The sequence below is a fragment of the Grammomys surdaster genome, unplaced genomic scaffold (assembly GCF_004785775.1).
Source record: "Grammomys surdaster isolate TR1022 unplaced genomic scaffold, NIH_TR_1.0 125807, whole genome shotgun sequence".
Taxonomy (NCBI): domain Eukaryota; kingdom Metazoa; phylum Chordata; class Mammalia; order Rodentia; family Muridae; genus Grammomys; species Grammomys surdaster.
The window spans coordinates 2,186,956-2,200,152 of record NW_021620638.1 but is presented as its reverse complement, the minus strand read 5'-3'; the positions used below and the strand labels follow the sequence as shown (position 1 = coordinate 2,200,152).

At 42.4% G+C, this 13,197-nt stretch overlaps 1 protein-coding gene across 2 annotated transcripts in view; it reads right to left on the bottom strand.

Moving 5' to 3' along the window:
* Nucleotides 1-1,703: 1,703 nt before the first annotated feature.
* Nucleotides 1,704-13,197, bottom strand: part of Stard3nl (STARD3 N-terminal like) — a 35,171-nt gene continuing 23,677 nt past the window's right edge. For both annotated transcript variants that reach the window (XM_028789262.1, XM_028789263.1), the window contains exons 5-9: nucleotides 12,528-12,581; nucleotides 12,302-12,419; nucleotides 9,780-9,875; nucleotides 3,018-3,091; nucleotides 1,704-2,149 (exon numbers count right to left, since the gene is read on the bottom strand). In XM_028789262.1, the coding sequence (XP_028645095.1) occupies nucleotides 3,033-3,091; nucleotides 9,780-9,875; nucleotides 12,302-12,419; nucleotides 12,528-12,581 (327 nt within the window). In that variant the 3' untranslated portion in view covers nucleotides 1,704-2,149; nucleotides 3,018-3,032. The remainder of the gene's footprint in view (nucleotides 2,150-3,017; nucleotides 3,092-9,779; nucleotides 9,876-12,301; nucleotides 12,420-12,527; nucleotides 12,582-13,197) is intronic.

The following is a 13,197-nucleotide window of genomic DNA, read 5'->3' as shown; positions in this document are numbered from 1 at the left end:
GAAGAGGCCTGTCAAACTTCAATGCTAGGCTAACCTTTCAAGTATAAAACAGGATCTTATGATGATACCAATTTATTTTTTCTGAAAATAAACATCTCATCAGTTTGATGCCTGTTTTATGTCTGTTTACATGTGTCTATTCATGTTCTTCCCCATTTTCAACTGTGCAGTAATACCAGCAAACATGGCATCTCTTAGTACATTTCTGTAAGCAGGGATAGTAAGCCAAACGGTCTTCATGTGGTAGCTGGATGAGAGTTCAGTATTTGTGACATATCTTTTTTAATGGGCACTTATGAAGTTAGAACTACATTTGAATCAGTACTATTTAACTTTTACACTGGGAAGGTTGTTTACAATCAGTCTCAGTCTAAAAAGCAGGTTCTATGGAAAGCAAGCAGAGCTACATTTTGGAACAACTCATGAAAAAGACTCGGAGATAACTCCTTGATGGTCCTGAGTTGATCAGACTGCTTCAGTCTAAGTTCCTGGCCCAGCTTTCCAGACATGGAAATCTTTCTGCAGTGGCAAATACTGACAGGGAACTGACAACCAGAAGCAGCAGCTTTGTGAGGTCATGACTAGCTAGGATACAGGCAGCATCTCCTGTGGTCAGACATCTCAGCATCCTCCTTCCAGAGTCCAGCTGGGCTCCCAGGTCTCACCAGTAGAGTGCCAGTTGCAGGGGAGGAAGGGACACCGGAGGTTAATGGTGTGCAGGATGGTGCTGCTATGCTTGGTGGCTTTTTTTTTTCTCAACATCTTTTGTTTACCTCCTTGGTCAATGTGGTTGCTTCCTGGAAAATGCTCAAAGCCAAACCCACCACTACTCATTGGGGCAACACAAAGGGTAGCTAGGGTGTTAGAAGAGAAAATAAGAGCAGTTAAACCACAGCCAGCTCTGCTCTGCTTCAAACGGTCATGGCTAATAGAAAAAAAAATTAGCTTTATGTTGGGGGGTGGCAGTCAAACTGAAGAGTCACACTCCCTGAGGTGGACACTTGGTTCTCAGTTGTTTCAGCTAGAATCAGATGCTGATATTTTTAACTTTTTTTTTTAACTCAGTGCAAAGAGGGTGACATTTCAGTGACAATTTCATGTACTTGAAGCCTAGCCAGATGTCAGTGCTGAGAAAGAACACCACTGAGAAAGAGTGCTGAGGTCCTGTCCCAAGAACAGACCTGGAGAGTTCCCTCTACTTTCCCTTACTATGAGCAGTCTTTCTTGGTTGCACCCCGGCCTCCCTGCTAGACTCCTTGTAACCGTGCTGAGGTAGGCATATTCTGGAAACAGTGTATAAGCAGGACTGGATCTGTGCAGGGCCTGTTTCCACCCAAGTGTGAAGCATTGCTGCTGCATGAAGTGAACCTTTCTAGCATGACACAACCAATGGTGGAGCCTCACAGTCTACCCTCTGGGAAGCTGAAAGTGAATTTGGAAAAGTGACTGTAAAAACACGTGACGGCATTAATTAGTTGATATTAATCCTAATGATGTAAACATCCAGGAAAAGTGGCAGCAAAAGCATCCACAGCCTTTGCTGGTTGTTTGTTTGCAGAACATCAGATCCTACCTCAGAACAAGAAGTCCCAAGAGAGTCATACAAAACACAGGCCAATACACCTGTGTCCCTAGGGCATACCCTCTTCCTTTTGTAACCCATCACTCCTGGACAAACATGTAATATAGACAAAACACAGTAGTCATTTTGATATGTTGGATTTATTATTTTAAAACTGTATAAAGAGCACATGTGCATGAGTTTAAAAACACAAGTGAAATGTAAGGAGTTAAAAAAGAAATACAAAAGAAATCTGAGACATGAAACAAAAAAAATACATTCTGAAAATTGAAATAAAAAGGTATTTCACTTACTACAAAATGTTATTTCAATATATTAAGCAGTCTTTTGATTCAGATGCAGCACAAGACGGAGTTATCATTATCAGGTCAGACCGAAACTCACAGACTAGAGGAAGGACCACAGCGTGACCCGAAGGCCACAGGCAGGGATGATGTGAGTGGAGGTGGAGCAATGTCCATGAGGTATCACCATAAATAAACTCACTAGCTCATCAGCATCCAGCAGTGAGCAGATCCACCACTTCAGCTGTCTTCCTTGGATGACTCGCTGTGAGGGTTCTTCACACTTAGAGAAAGAGTGAAGACAGTGAGTTGTGGCCAGAGGCCAAGTGCTGTGTTGCTGCCATTTTCCTAACTCTGTATTGCAGGCAGGCTATGACAGAGATTCATAAACGACACTAACATGACAACATATGGCTTAATTTTAAAGAGTTTAACATAAAACCTGATTATTTCATGCTGACAGTTTTGCCTCTTGTGTGTCCAGCTGCTTTGCTGTGCTGTGCTGTGTGCTGACAGTGTCACAGACACGAACGGGGCTCATCTGCTGTGGCACTGACTGGGCCAGCAGCCCATCTGCCTTCCCTTGTTTTGTGAGCCACAGTCTGATAGCCTGTTCCCCAGTGGTTATGTCCAGAAGCACTGCTGCCCTCTGCTTGCTACTTACTGTTCCTACATGAGGAAGCTTTCCTATGAGACGTGCCAACGCCCTTGAGACAAATCCCTATGGGGAGCTGCAGAAGTCCCTGGGGTATGACTGGTGGATCTGAGCTCAGTTCCCCACTTTATGCTGTGCCGTCTCAGACAAGTCTCTCACCCACCCTCTCCATCCACAAGTGTAACAGGGAGGTACCATCGATCCCTTACCTCAGCATCGCTGACTGTAAGACACGTTAGGAGCGTGTTTGAAATTAAGCCAACAACTGGCCACTGACAATCTGGCTAAGTTAATCCGTATTTTCTTAGAAATGTGGGCCTCTGAGGGATCTTTCAGGGTACATATTTACAACCCATATACAATATGAAGGCCTCAACCTGAATTGTTCTTACACACACACATACACATAAGCAGGACAAATCTGGCTCTGGCTGGCTGCACACTCTGTGACACACTTCAACACTTTGTTGGTACAATTTCATTTATTAACACTCACTTCACAGAGCAGAACTCATAGTTCTAAAAGCGGTTTCTCACTGTCCTGTTTCTCCTCAGCTTCTTCTTCAGATCCTATGAGGTGGGAAAAAAAAGAAAAGCCAGGGTTTCATTGTGTGAATATTACAAACTTCTTTACTGAAATGTAGATATAAAATATAATGTAGATATAAAAAAGAAACATATCAATAAACTGTCATTTTGAAGTTTGACCTAAGGTTCTGTAGGAGAAACTTCAAGCACCACTTTGACCTTGGACTAGGTTGATGAATGGACTCACTTACATACTAGTCAAAGGTATTCACACATCAAGAATTATTATCGGTTCCTATGCTTCATCTCCCTCTTTGTTAAGACTTGCTGGTGTGTTTTAAACTGTTAAATATATGTATAGGTGTTTTGTCTGCATATGGCTGTGTAGTAGATGCATGCTTGAACACAGGTCTCTAGAACTAGAGTTATGGACTATTGTGAGCTCTCATACTGGTGCCTGGAATTGAATTAGGTACTCTGGAATGCCAACCAGCGTTCTTAGCCATTGAACCATCTTCCCAGTCCCACTGTGTGTACATTAAGTATAAACTACATTTAATCAAGATGATTTTAAAATCCATGGCACAGGTTGAACTGAGCACAGTAATGATTCCTAATGCTCATGGAAGGTGTTGCCGGATGGTCAAGTGCCCCTGGGATCACTGAGAAGCTCCCTGATTTTCAGCTTTAGGTTTTTCTACAATTGAGCAAGCTTTGTCTAGTTCTGAAATTCCATCCTTAGTATCTTTACTAAATAAAAACTACTAATTATCATCAAAGACTTTTTCCTCTAAAGATCAGAAATCTGAGCTACCAGTCTGAGTTATATATTCTTTGAGTTACATTTCTGTAAAATAACTTGCACTCACTTAAAATTAATTTTTATATAATCTATAATAACAGAAATTATTGCAAAAGCAAACTCATAGTTAAATAAAAAGTCTGCACAGTCTAAGCTTACATATGACAAAATTAAAAACCCAAATATATATATATTCACATATGTGTCATATGTGTGTGTGTGTGTGTGTGTGTGTGTGTATATATATATATATATATATATATATATATATATATATGGAGAAATAATAGAAAATAACCATATAACACAATACTTACATATCTTTGAAAATTTCAAAATGTCCACAGCAAAATGAAGGAAACTAATTTTTAACTCAGAACTTCATAAACTGAATCCTGCTTTTACTATAGCAAATACAAGGACCAGGCTGTGAAATTACACACACAAGTAGAAGAAAACACCATGAGCTGATATTGCTCCTCAGGCCAGCTTTGCATATTTTTATCTAAGTATGTAGCACTCTCATGATCAGGGAAGGATTTCAGGAGAGTAAGAAGACAAGGTATAAATAAGGAGGCGGCCACTCTCAGAGGATGCAGAGACCGGAAGATAATGTGCTCTGGAGTGCACGTTTGTCTTATGAAGCAGAGAACAAGCACAGTACAAGGAACGAATGGTGGAGAGTCTAGTCACTAGATACCACTAAACATGGCAGAGTCCAGAGACCTCTGGGAAGTGAGGTTTAGAAAGCAAAGCAAGAATGTAAGAGCGAGGACGTGGAGGAATGCTGTGAAACTCTGTCCACTGGGCACGACGCTTCATACACATGAATGCAGAGCAGCTGTGGTTACATAGCTGCCCAAGATCAAGGAGGCTAAACATCCAGTGTGGAAGGTGGAAGGGCACTTAAGGGCCCATCCTAGTTAAGGAGCTTTTGGCAGCTGATGACTGCCAAGGGAGGGAGAGTTACTTTTCTTTTAGGGGGTGGTGACTGGCAGGCTGTCCAAGCCCCAATGGATTACCCCACCCCATAACACCCATGCACATACAGGCAGCACTAATTGCACTTAATAGATTAAAGTTAAAAGACAACACAAAGCTGGAGGCAGATGTGCACAGGGACCTAGAGGAAGGGGAGTATATTTCCATCTTATACATATAGGAAGTCTTCTAGGAATACAAATCTTCTTAAAACTTAGGAAAGTTTTTCAAAGAAGAAGTTGAGGAGGAGAAGGAGGAGGAGGAAGAAGAGGAGGAAGAGGAAGAAGAGGATGAGGATGAGAAGGAGAAGGATAAAACACAGAAAAAGGAAGTAGCACTGTTCTATACAGAGTGTACTTCATGATTAATTTACTAAGTTAACAACAGTGCCCTTTTGAGAGAAAAAACAATCCTAATCCAGAACTGCTTCACTATACATTCAACAAAATGCAGCATTGTTTAAAAGAAAAATAACACAATGTGTTAACAGTCATCCTGAGAGATAAAAGAAGAGTCAAAACCAACCATCTGCGAGTCTCCAGGAAAATGTTCAATCAGGAAACATCAAAGCAGCAATAAATACACTCAAAGGATATGTACAATCAATTTAAGAAAGAGAGGCAAGAGAAAAAAAACAGCCAGAAATTGTCAAGATGCAGTAACCTTAAAAAGGGGCAGAGACTGAAACACAAGTCCTGGAGTGGGAGAACAGTCAGGAGTGGCTATGAGAGGATGGGGAAAGCGAGATGGGCAGCAGGAGCCCTCGCTTCACTAGAGCATCCAATCTGCACAGCAGAGAACGACCAGAGGGCATGGTACACAGACAGACGCTGGCCAGCTCAAATCAGGCAAACCAAAATGTGCATGGGGAGGTTGGGGGTCAGGAGGACATTTGAAGAAATACTGGCCAGATGCTCCTGGGGTTGTTGAGAGCCATCAACCCATATACCTAATAGTTGTAGGAATGGGAATAAGAATCTACCCCAAGGGCCACATCACAAATCTGCTGATAAACAGTTAACACTATAGCAGGTCAAAATGCATGCATACCAGCAAAGCAAGGTCTAAAATAAACTATAGCTTTAAAGGCCTGTATCAGATCATAAGAAAGGACTCAAGTCAACTAAGTAAAGTAAGGGACATTTTTACGAAGTAGAAAAAGATTTTGCTAAATGCAATCTGAAGGGAATCAAAGAAACCACTGGCTTGGCACACTCACAGCAAATGACTTTTAGCAAATATGTCAAGTGGGTCAGTGGAGAGCCACTGTTTTGATAATTGTTTCGAAGACAAATGGACAGATAGGGGACATCAAGAGAATATGCATGTAGTATATTTCTTTTATATATAAAAAGTAATTAAAATATACTACAATCCCAAAAAATGCAAAACGAAACAAACAAATACCCTAATCTTGATTGAAACTTCTAGATAAAATGCACAGGCAAATTCCTTTATGACAGAAGGTTCAGAGATCCTAGTTATGACCGCTAATACACTATCATCAAAATAGAGCAGATCCATAAGTTAGGCTTAATTGACATTAAGACACAACACAGGAGAAGACCACAGGACAGGCACCCCCTGAAGTGGGCTTGAAGACGTTGGCCTGAGGCTCCAGCCTTGGTCACAGAATGTCCTGGCTGCTTGAGTGCTAAGAATAAGAGTACTGTGTGCTCAGTCCTAATGGGAACATCTACATCTCCTCCAAGGCTCAGAGATTACACGGGGAAACAGCAGAGGCTGCAGAACCAGGACAGGGAAGGTGGTGTGAACCACTCACTATCTCATGGACATGATCTGGACATACACTAATGAACCTCAGAAGCTGTAACTGCCTACACAAGACTGGGAAGATCAATAATCAATCATGAATGCCAGTTGGGGAGTCATGCAGACCCTGCTTCTCCCTGGGGAGCTACTGAATACTGGTGGCTACTGGGGAAGGGGTAGCCACTGTCTTCAGTAGTGTGGTCACTGGTGAGTTCCCCATGCTCCAATGGATAGCGTCACCTATGCTCACAAGGACTCTGGTTAAACCCAGTAGACAACCAACCAAACAAGAAGACATGAGAGTGAGAGGGGGATCTGTAGAGAGGAGAGGGGGATAGCCAAGGCGGGAGGGGTGGAGCAGATTGTGTTATATAAATGTATGGAATTATTATAGAATCTAATTGAAATGTGAATTAAATATAAAGTAAAAAGACATAAGGGACGTGGAGCAGGGATGCGGCAGAGATGCCAGCATGTGGGGACATGCAAGTTAAGGGCAGCGAGCACCTCTGTTAGCCTACCAAAAGCAAACGTGTGCAAACAGCAAACAGCGTTGGCAAGGAGTCATAACAATAGGGCCAATACTCACTGCCTGAAGTACGTGCAGAGCAGAGAACTGCGAAGAGCAGCTTATGAAAAGGTCAAGAGGCATTTACCAAATGGTATATCAAGTCTTTTACAAATGCATCCAAGAAAAGTAGTAAATTTCCAAACATGTAAGTGGCTGTTCATGGCTGGATTACTTATTACCAGCCCAAGCTGCAGTCTGAGGCACCAAAGACTGACAAACGGTGCAGTGTCACACCATAAGGGGACAAGAACTGACGTCTGCAAAAAGAGCAGCTGTATGCAGAAACCACACGGCATGACTGTTACTAGTACATGTCCAGGAGACAAAGCATCAAGATAGGAAGCAGAGGAATAGTCACCTTAGCATGACATGTACAGGCACAGTGGCCACTGATATAGTAAGATGGCCTAAAACTACCACCAGCTATAACCTAGTGGTAATTCCCTAAATGACCACTAGGTGGTAGACATCACAGATGGATTGCCCCGCATCCACCCTGGAAAGCTTGGGGAAAAATTACTTCATTTAATTTTCATTCACAAAAGATGTATGTATTTGTAGAATGTAAAGTTAAATATACTTCCAAAAAGCTTAAAATATCCATTAATCAATAACTCATGGAATGGGTTTTAATGCATTAAATATTCCTGGTACAAAGGGTAACCACCTAATTGAGAGCCCTTCTGAGGGATGAAGGAAGGCTGCTCACAGGCAAAGCAGTCCCTTTATTTTGACTTGCCCAGAATAAGTAAGTATTATACAGTTTGAGGCATTCATCTATCCATCTAACTGTCCACTGCACTGGGATCAAACCCAAGGCTTACATCTGTCAGACAGGTGCTACACTTCTATACTACACACCTTCAGTCCCAAACTAGTCTGTGCTTCAAACCAGACTTCCCATGCAGGTAAAGAACTGTCCCGACCTAAGATCCCACTGAGTTCCACTGTGCCCAGTCAGCACCTCCACTCCAGTCACCCTGAGAGGCCTACGCCTTCCTCCTCTGTGCTCGGAGTGAGCAGGCAGGTTAGCGTTAGACTCATCGGTAAGCTCTGTGCACAAAGCAGGGTCTATTTCCAGCCAACATCCACTGAGATGTGCTGATTTCTGAATTCCCATTCTAAATTTTGAGTTGCTCCTTCTTAAGAAAAAGAAGATAACACTCCTAAGTTCACTTCCTTGAATCTCCTTCTGTGCTTTAATCCACCCACAGAAATCTATCATGTGCCAGATATTAGTTTGGGTGCTGGGACACAAGGCAAGCAAGGCAGCCCCATCTTTAGACAGCACCAGTCTGCTGGCAGGCAGCGCTGCTCCCGGTCAGCAGTACGAGAATCTGTGCGAGAGAAGAGCTTGCCAGTCTTAAAAGAGGTGATTTGGCCAGGTCACTGAGGGCCTTGAGCAGAGCACTGACCCGGCCACTCAGGCACTTCCACAGACAGGAAGCTGTAAGCAGCAGCTATGAGCACAGACTCTCACAGGAGCCAGCAGTGTGCCCCAGAACCAGCATTTACTATGAGATGCTGGTGTACTTGTGCTGTGTCTGACTTTCTCTCTTGGAACAATAAGCTCATCTTACAGACTGGCTGTCTGATGTGAACGAGCCCCAGTGTCCCTTACTTGCCTGGTACCTGTAAAGTCCTAACAACTTAAAATATTTGATATAGTGTATGAAAATACATGTAAATAAAATCAAGTATTTTACACATTTTTTTAACCTCGCCTACTATAGCATTTAACCATTTTGAAGTGTTTTCATGCAGTGGCTCTAAAGCCCACAGTACTGTGAAACCATTAACACTTCTATACACCTTCCTCCATCCTGGGCAACCACTATTCTACTGACTCTTGGGATTTGACCTCACTGGTACCTTGATGAACAAAGTCCTGCAAGTGTTATTTTTTACATACACCTGGCTTATTTTATCTCATGCATTCTGTTCAAGGTTCACAGAAGTAATGAGTCCGGATTTAGCTCCATTTTAAGGCTCTAGTATATTCCCCTGGATGCATGTGTCACATTCTGTCACCTGCTGATAGCTACCACACACCATGCTGCTAGGATTACAGGGGCTCACTGTGTCTTGAGTTTGTCTTCCTTTCTCTTGGACAAATAGCCAGGTAAACAAGTGTGGAGTGGCATCATCATTCTATACTGAATTTTGTTAGGAAGCACCAAGCTGTTTTCTACAGGAGCTACACCACTTTGCCCTCTCAACTGTTGTGTATGTGGTTTGATGCGTTCCATGTGTAGGGGATCTTTATAAGGAATCCCTACGTTAACACAATACAGTGGTGGCTTAGTATGGTTCTGTTTGTATTTTTCCCAGAGGTTATTGATGTTGGTACACTTTCCCCACAGAACTGGCTCTCTGCACATTTTCTTTGGAAATGAATATTCTAGATCCTTGGGCGTTTTGGTCACACCCATTGCTGCTGCTATCTGTCAGCACTGGTCTCCTGGGAAACTCCCTTACTTAGTTTTACATCATGGCATGCTCAAGGTCTGTGAAACAGACTGGGAAATAGACAGGGCCTGAGAGGGAATAAATTGAGGGGGCTTCAAAATGAACTAACACACAGATGGTCAGTGATGGCTTACCTGCTTCAGACTCAGGAGGGGAGTAAAACTGACCATCAGAGAGCCCTGCAGGGATGAGAGCTGCCCTCTCCGATGCATCCTGAACTAGCAGGAGTCCTGGGAGAGAAGAAAACAGAAGCTAAGAACCACATTACCCTCCTGGTAGCTTCCTGGCAAGATTAACTGTTATAAAAATGACATTCCAATACATCAAATAAACTATTAAGAGAAACAAGGTACTTTGAAAATCTTTCAACCATCAAATAAAGATTCCATTAATAAAACCACACACCAATCTTGTGAAGATTAAAGAAAAACAAAAAACCAAAAAATAAACAGTTTTAATAATCATTTCCAATTATGCCTGGGCTCAGTAATCAGATTGCTCTCCTGAAGATTCTCACTCCTCTACAAACATCAATATCAATTTCAAAACCAAAATAGACAAATGACAGACCTCATAAAGGAGGAAGACCATCTGTCCTTAAGGCTTTTTTGCTAAAGCCAATCAGAGTTAGGAAGTGTGGCAGCAAGTAGCTGCCCACACAGCAGATACCAGGTATGTTTCCTACATGCCACTACGATGAAGGCAAATGATGCTTTAAATTTCAAGAAATGTTATTCATTTATTAACATAAAAATTAGTTTACTGTAAAAACAAAAACCCTCACAAGTAAAAATACCATGCAGCTAGATGAGCACAGCCACCGAGAAACACGTGCCCAGCCCTGAGCTCTGTGCCTCTCTATGAAGTCTATACAGTTAGCACAGCCATCCCAAAGCTAGGGGCTTCCACTTAGGGTTTTACACTTTCATTATCAATTATAATTTTATATGCTTATCCACCACAAAAAAGGAAAAAAAAAAAACAGTTTAAACTAGAAAAACAATTAGCTTCATGTCCTTTCATGAGTCATGTGTCCTTTACCTGCATTGTCCTCTCTTAGCACCTAATACTATCTTTCCTGTTCTCTTTTCTACATGTGATACTGTACCCACTGGTACGTTTTTACACACACACACACACACACACACACACACACACACTGGTACATTTTTACACACACACACACAAACACACACACACACTATGCAATGTATACATTATAGGTCAAGATCTACTTATGGTAGAATGTAGGGAGGAAAATATGTTTTGTTTTGTTTTGTTTTTCTGATACTAGGTGGCTTTGCTTAATGTTCCCTTCTTTAAAAAAAAAAAAAATACCGTCTATGTATTTGTGTATGCATGCCTGTGTGGGGTAAGCATGTGTCACAGTATATAACCAGAAGACAATCTGTGACAGCTGGTCCCCTCTTTCCACCATGTGGATTCTGGGAACAGCATTTAGGCTGTCAGCCTTGGCAACAGGTCCTCTTGCTCACTGAGCCAGGTTTCCAGCCTCTGTGCTCACCTTTATTAGATATTGTGAAATTGGTTTAATCACTTAACTATTCAAACCTCAGTCAAGTGAATACTTGATATTTTCAATAACACTGAGTTTAGAGTTTATATAAAATAAAAGGTGGCCTCCCTACAGTAACTTGACATGCCCCTTCTCAGCTAGAAGGAAGGACACAGAAGGGCAGAAGCATCTAAGATCATTGGTTAGTGTGCTCTGTAAATTCACTCTTGAATTACAGTTCTTTTGTTTGGTTTGCCTTCTCTGTTAAGGAAATTCTTCAAATCAAACTTCATGTCAAGTGATTCTTGATCCTGTAGCTTTTAGAACTATAGTTATACTTAATTTTCTATAAATCACAAGATTTTTTTTCTTCTTGTTGGGGCAAATTGAGCCAGATGCTGGGAAAGGGTCCAACAGGGGTACGTCTAAAGCAGCATGCCCTTCTAAACTGAGTTATGATCCATTTCTCTCCTAGAATCTCCACTAAAGGTTTCCTATGGAGAAGAACCCGAGGCCAGTAATCAACTTCACCCCTCTCAGTGGACCATTGGATCCTCCTCTCTAACATTCTAGCACACTGAATACCATGAGATCATGTAACAGCTCCATCAGATCCTAGGAGAAAATGGTGCCAGAGGTCACTTAGTCATTCAAGGGAAGACAATGGACTGCTGAGCCAGCCACTGAGTTCTCCTCTGAACCACCATGGTCTCAGTGCCAGACACTTAACTGTTCTATTTGTGCCCATCCTAAGTCTGCTATATATACAGCGATATAGCACTTTGCAGAGCTACTGACTGCTTTAAAGCAGCTTCTTCCATTCACTTAGAATTGGTTCAATGTTCTCTGCTCCTGAAAATACACAATTCTGTTCTGGATAAATGCTTACAGACCTGGGGATTATGAGAAAAGGTCAAGCTGCCCAGGGAGAATAAAGCAGTGGCTACTTTTATGTCTGTCCAACTAATGGCCATATCGTCTAAGGGACACCTGGTCCAGCAGCAGAACAAAGAGCCACTTTGAGTCACTATGACCTTTCAGTTCTGACATAGCCACTGAAGAACATGTGCCCCCCCAGCCTCAGTTCCCTGCAATGTGAAATGTGCAGCCTGACAGGCTGACTGTGCCAAAAAAACTTACTGTTTTCCTCTTCTGCCTCTTGAGGTAACACTTTGAAATCCAGGAACCACGTCTCAATCCAGGCGAGGATGAATGAAATGATGGGCAACACATAGCCAAATGCCCCTTGAGAGAAAAGCTAGAGAACAGGACGTGTTGAGGGAAAGCAGCCACGACTCAGCTCTCACGGGAAGGAGGGCTTCCTCAGGGCAGAGAGCGATAGCACAGGGAGAAGAGCCACACATACCTTTGAGAGGATCACTTTTGCTAATAGAAAGGCACTGGTCACTGCTGTTGTCAACTGTAAGACACATAATATAACACTCCTCAAATAGGACACTTAGCACTATGAGTGCCCACCCAAAACAAGAAAGCTGGGCCAAGACAGTGCCTGAGCAGACTGTACCCAGTCTGCTACTTTCCATAATATTTGTACTTTCCTGCATACCCATTCCAGGCAAAATGGAGTTTCTGAGGCATATAATCTGAGTAGCTGTACAGACACTCCCCTTATGCTGTAGAAGGCTAATATGTTAGGAAACTTGTGTCCAGCACAAGGTACAAGTCTAATAGATGGAAGAAAGGCCAAGTGACACGCAGATAGGGCTCTGTCTCCCCAGGGTTGGGAAAGTCAGAGCAATCACGTCACACTGAGCACTGTGACCCACCTTCCAACTAAGGCTTGAGCACGGGAAAGCCTACAGAGCAGGAATGGCAGAATGACTAAAGTGACCGGCAGGACACAACACGCCGAGTACATGATCGGCACACACACTCTCACACCGAGGTAATTTGCTGAGAGAAGAAAGCTTACTACCAGACAATAATTTACTTTAGAGACTGACATCAATTGCTCTTAGGTGACTTAGCTGATTACCTTTCCTACAAATAATTTAAATAATTTGAAACAAAAAACT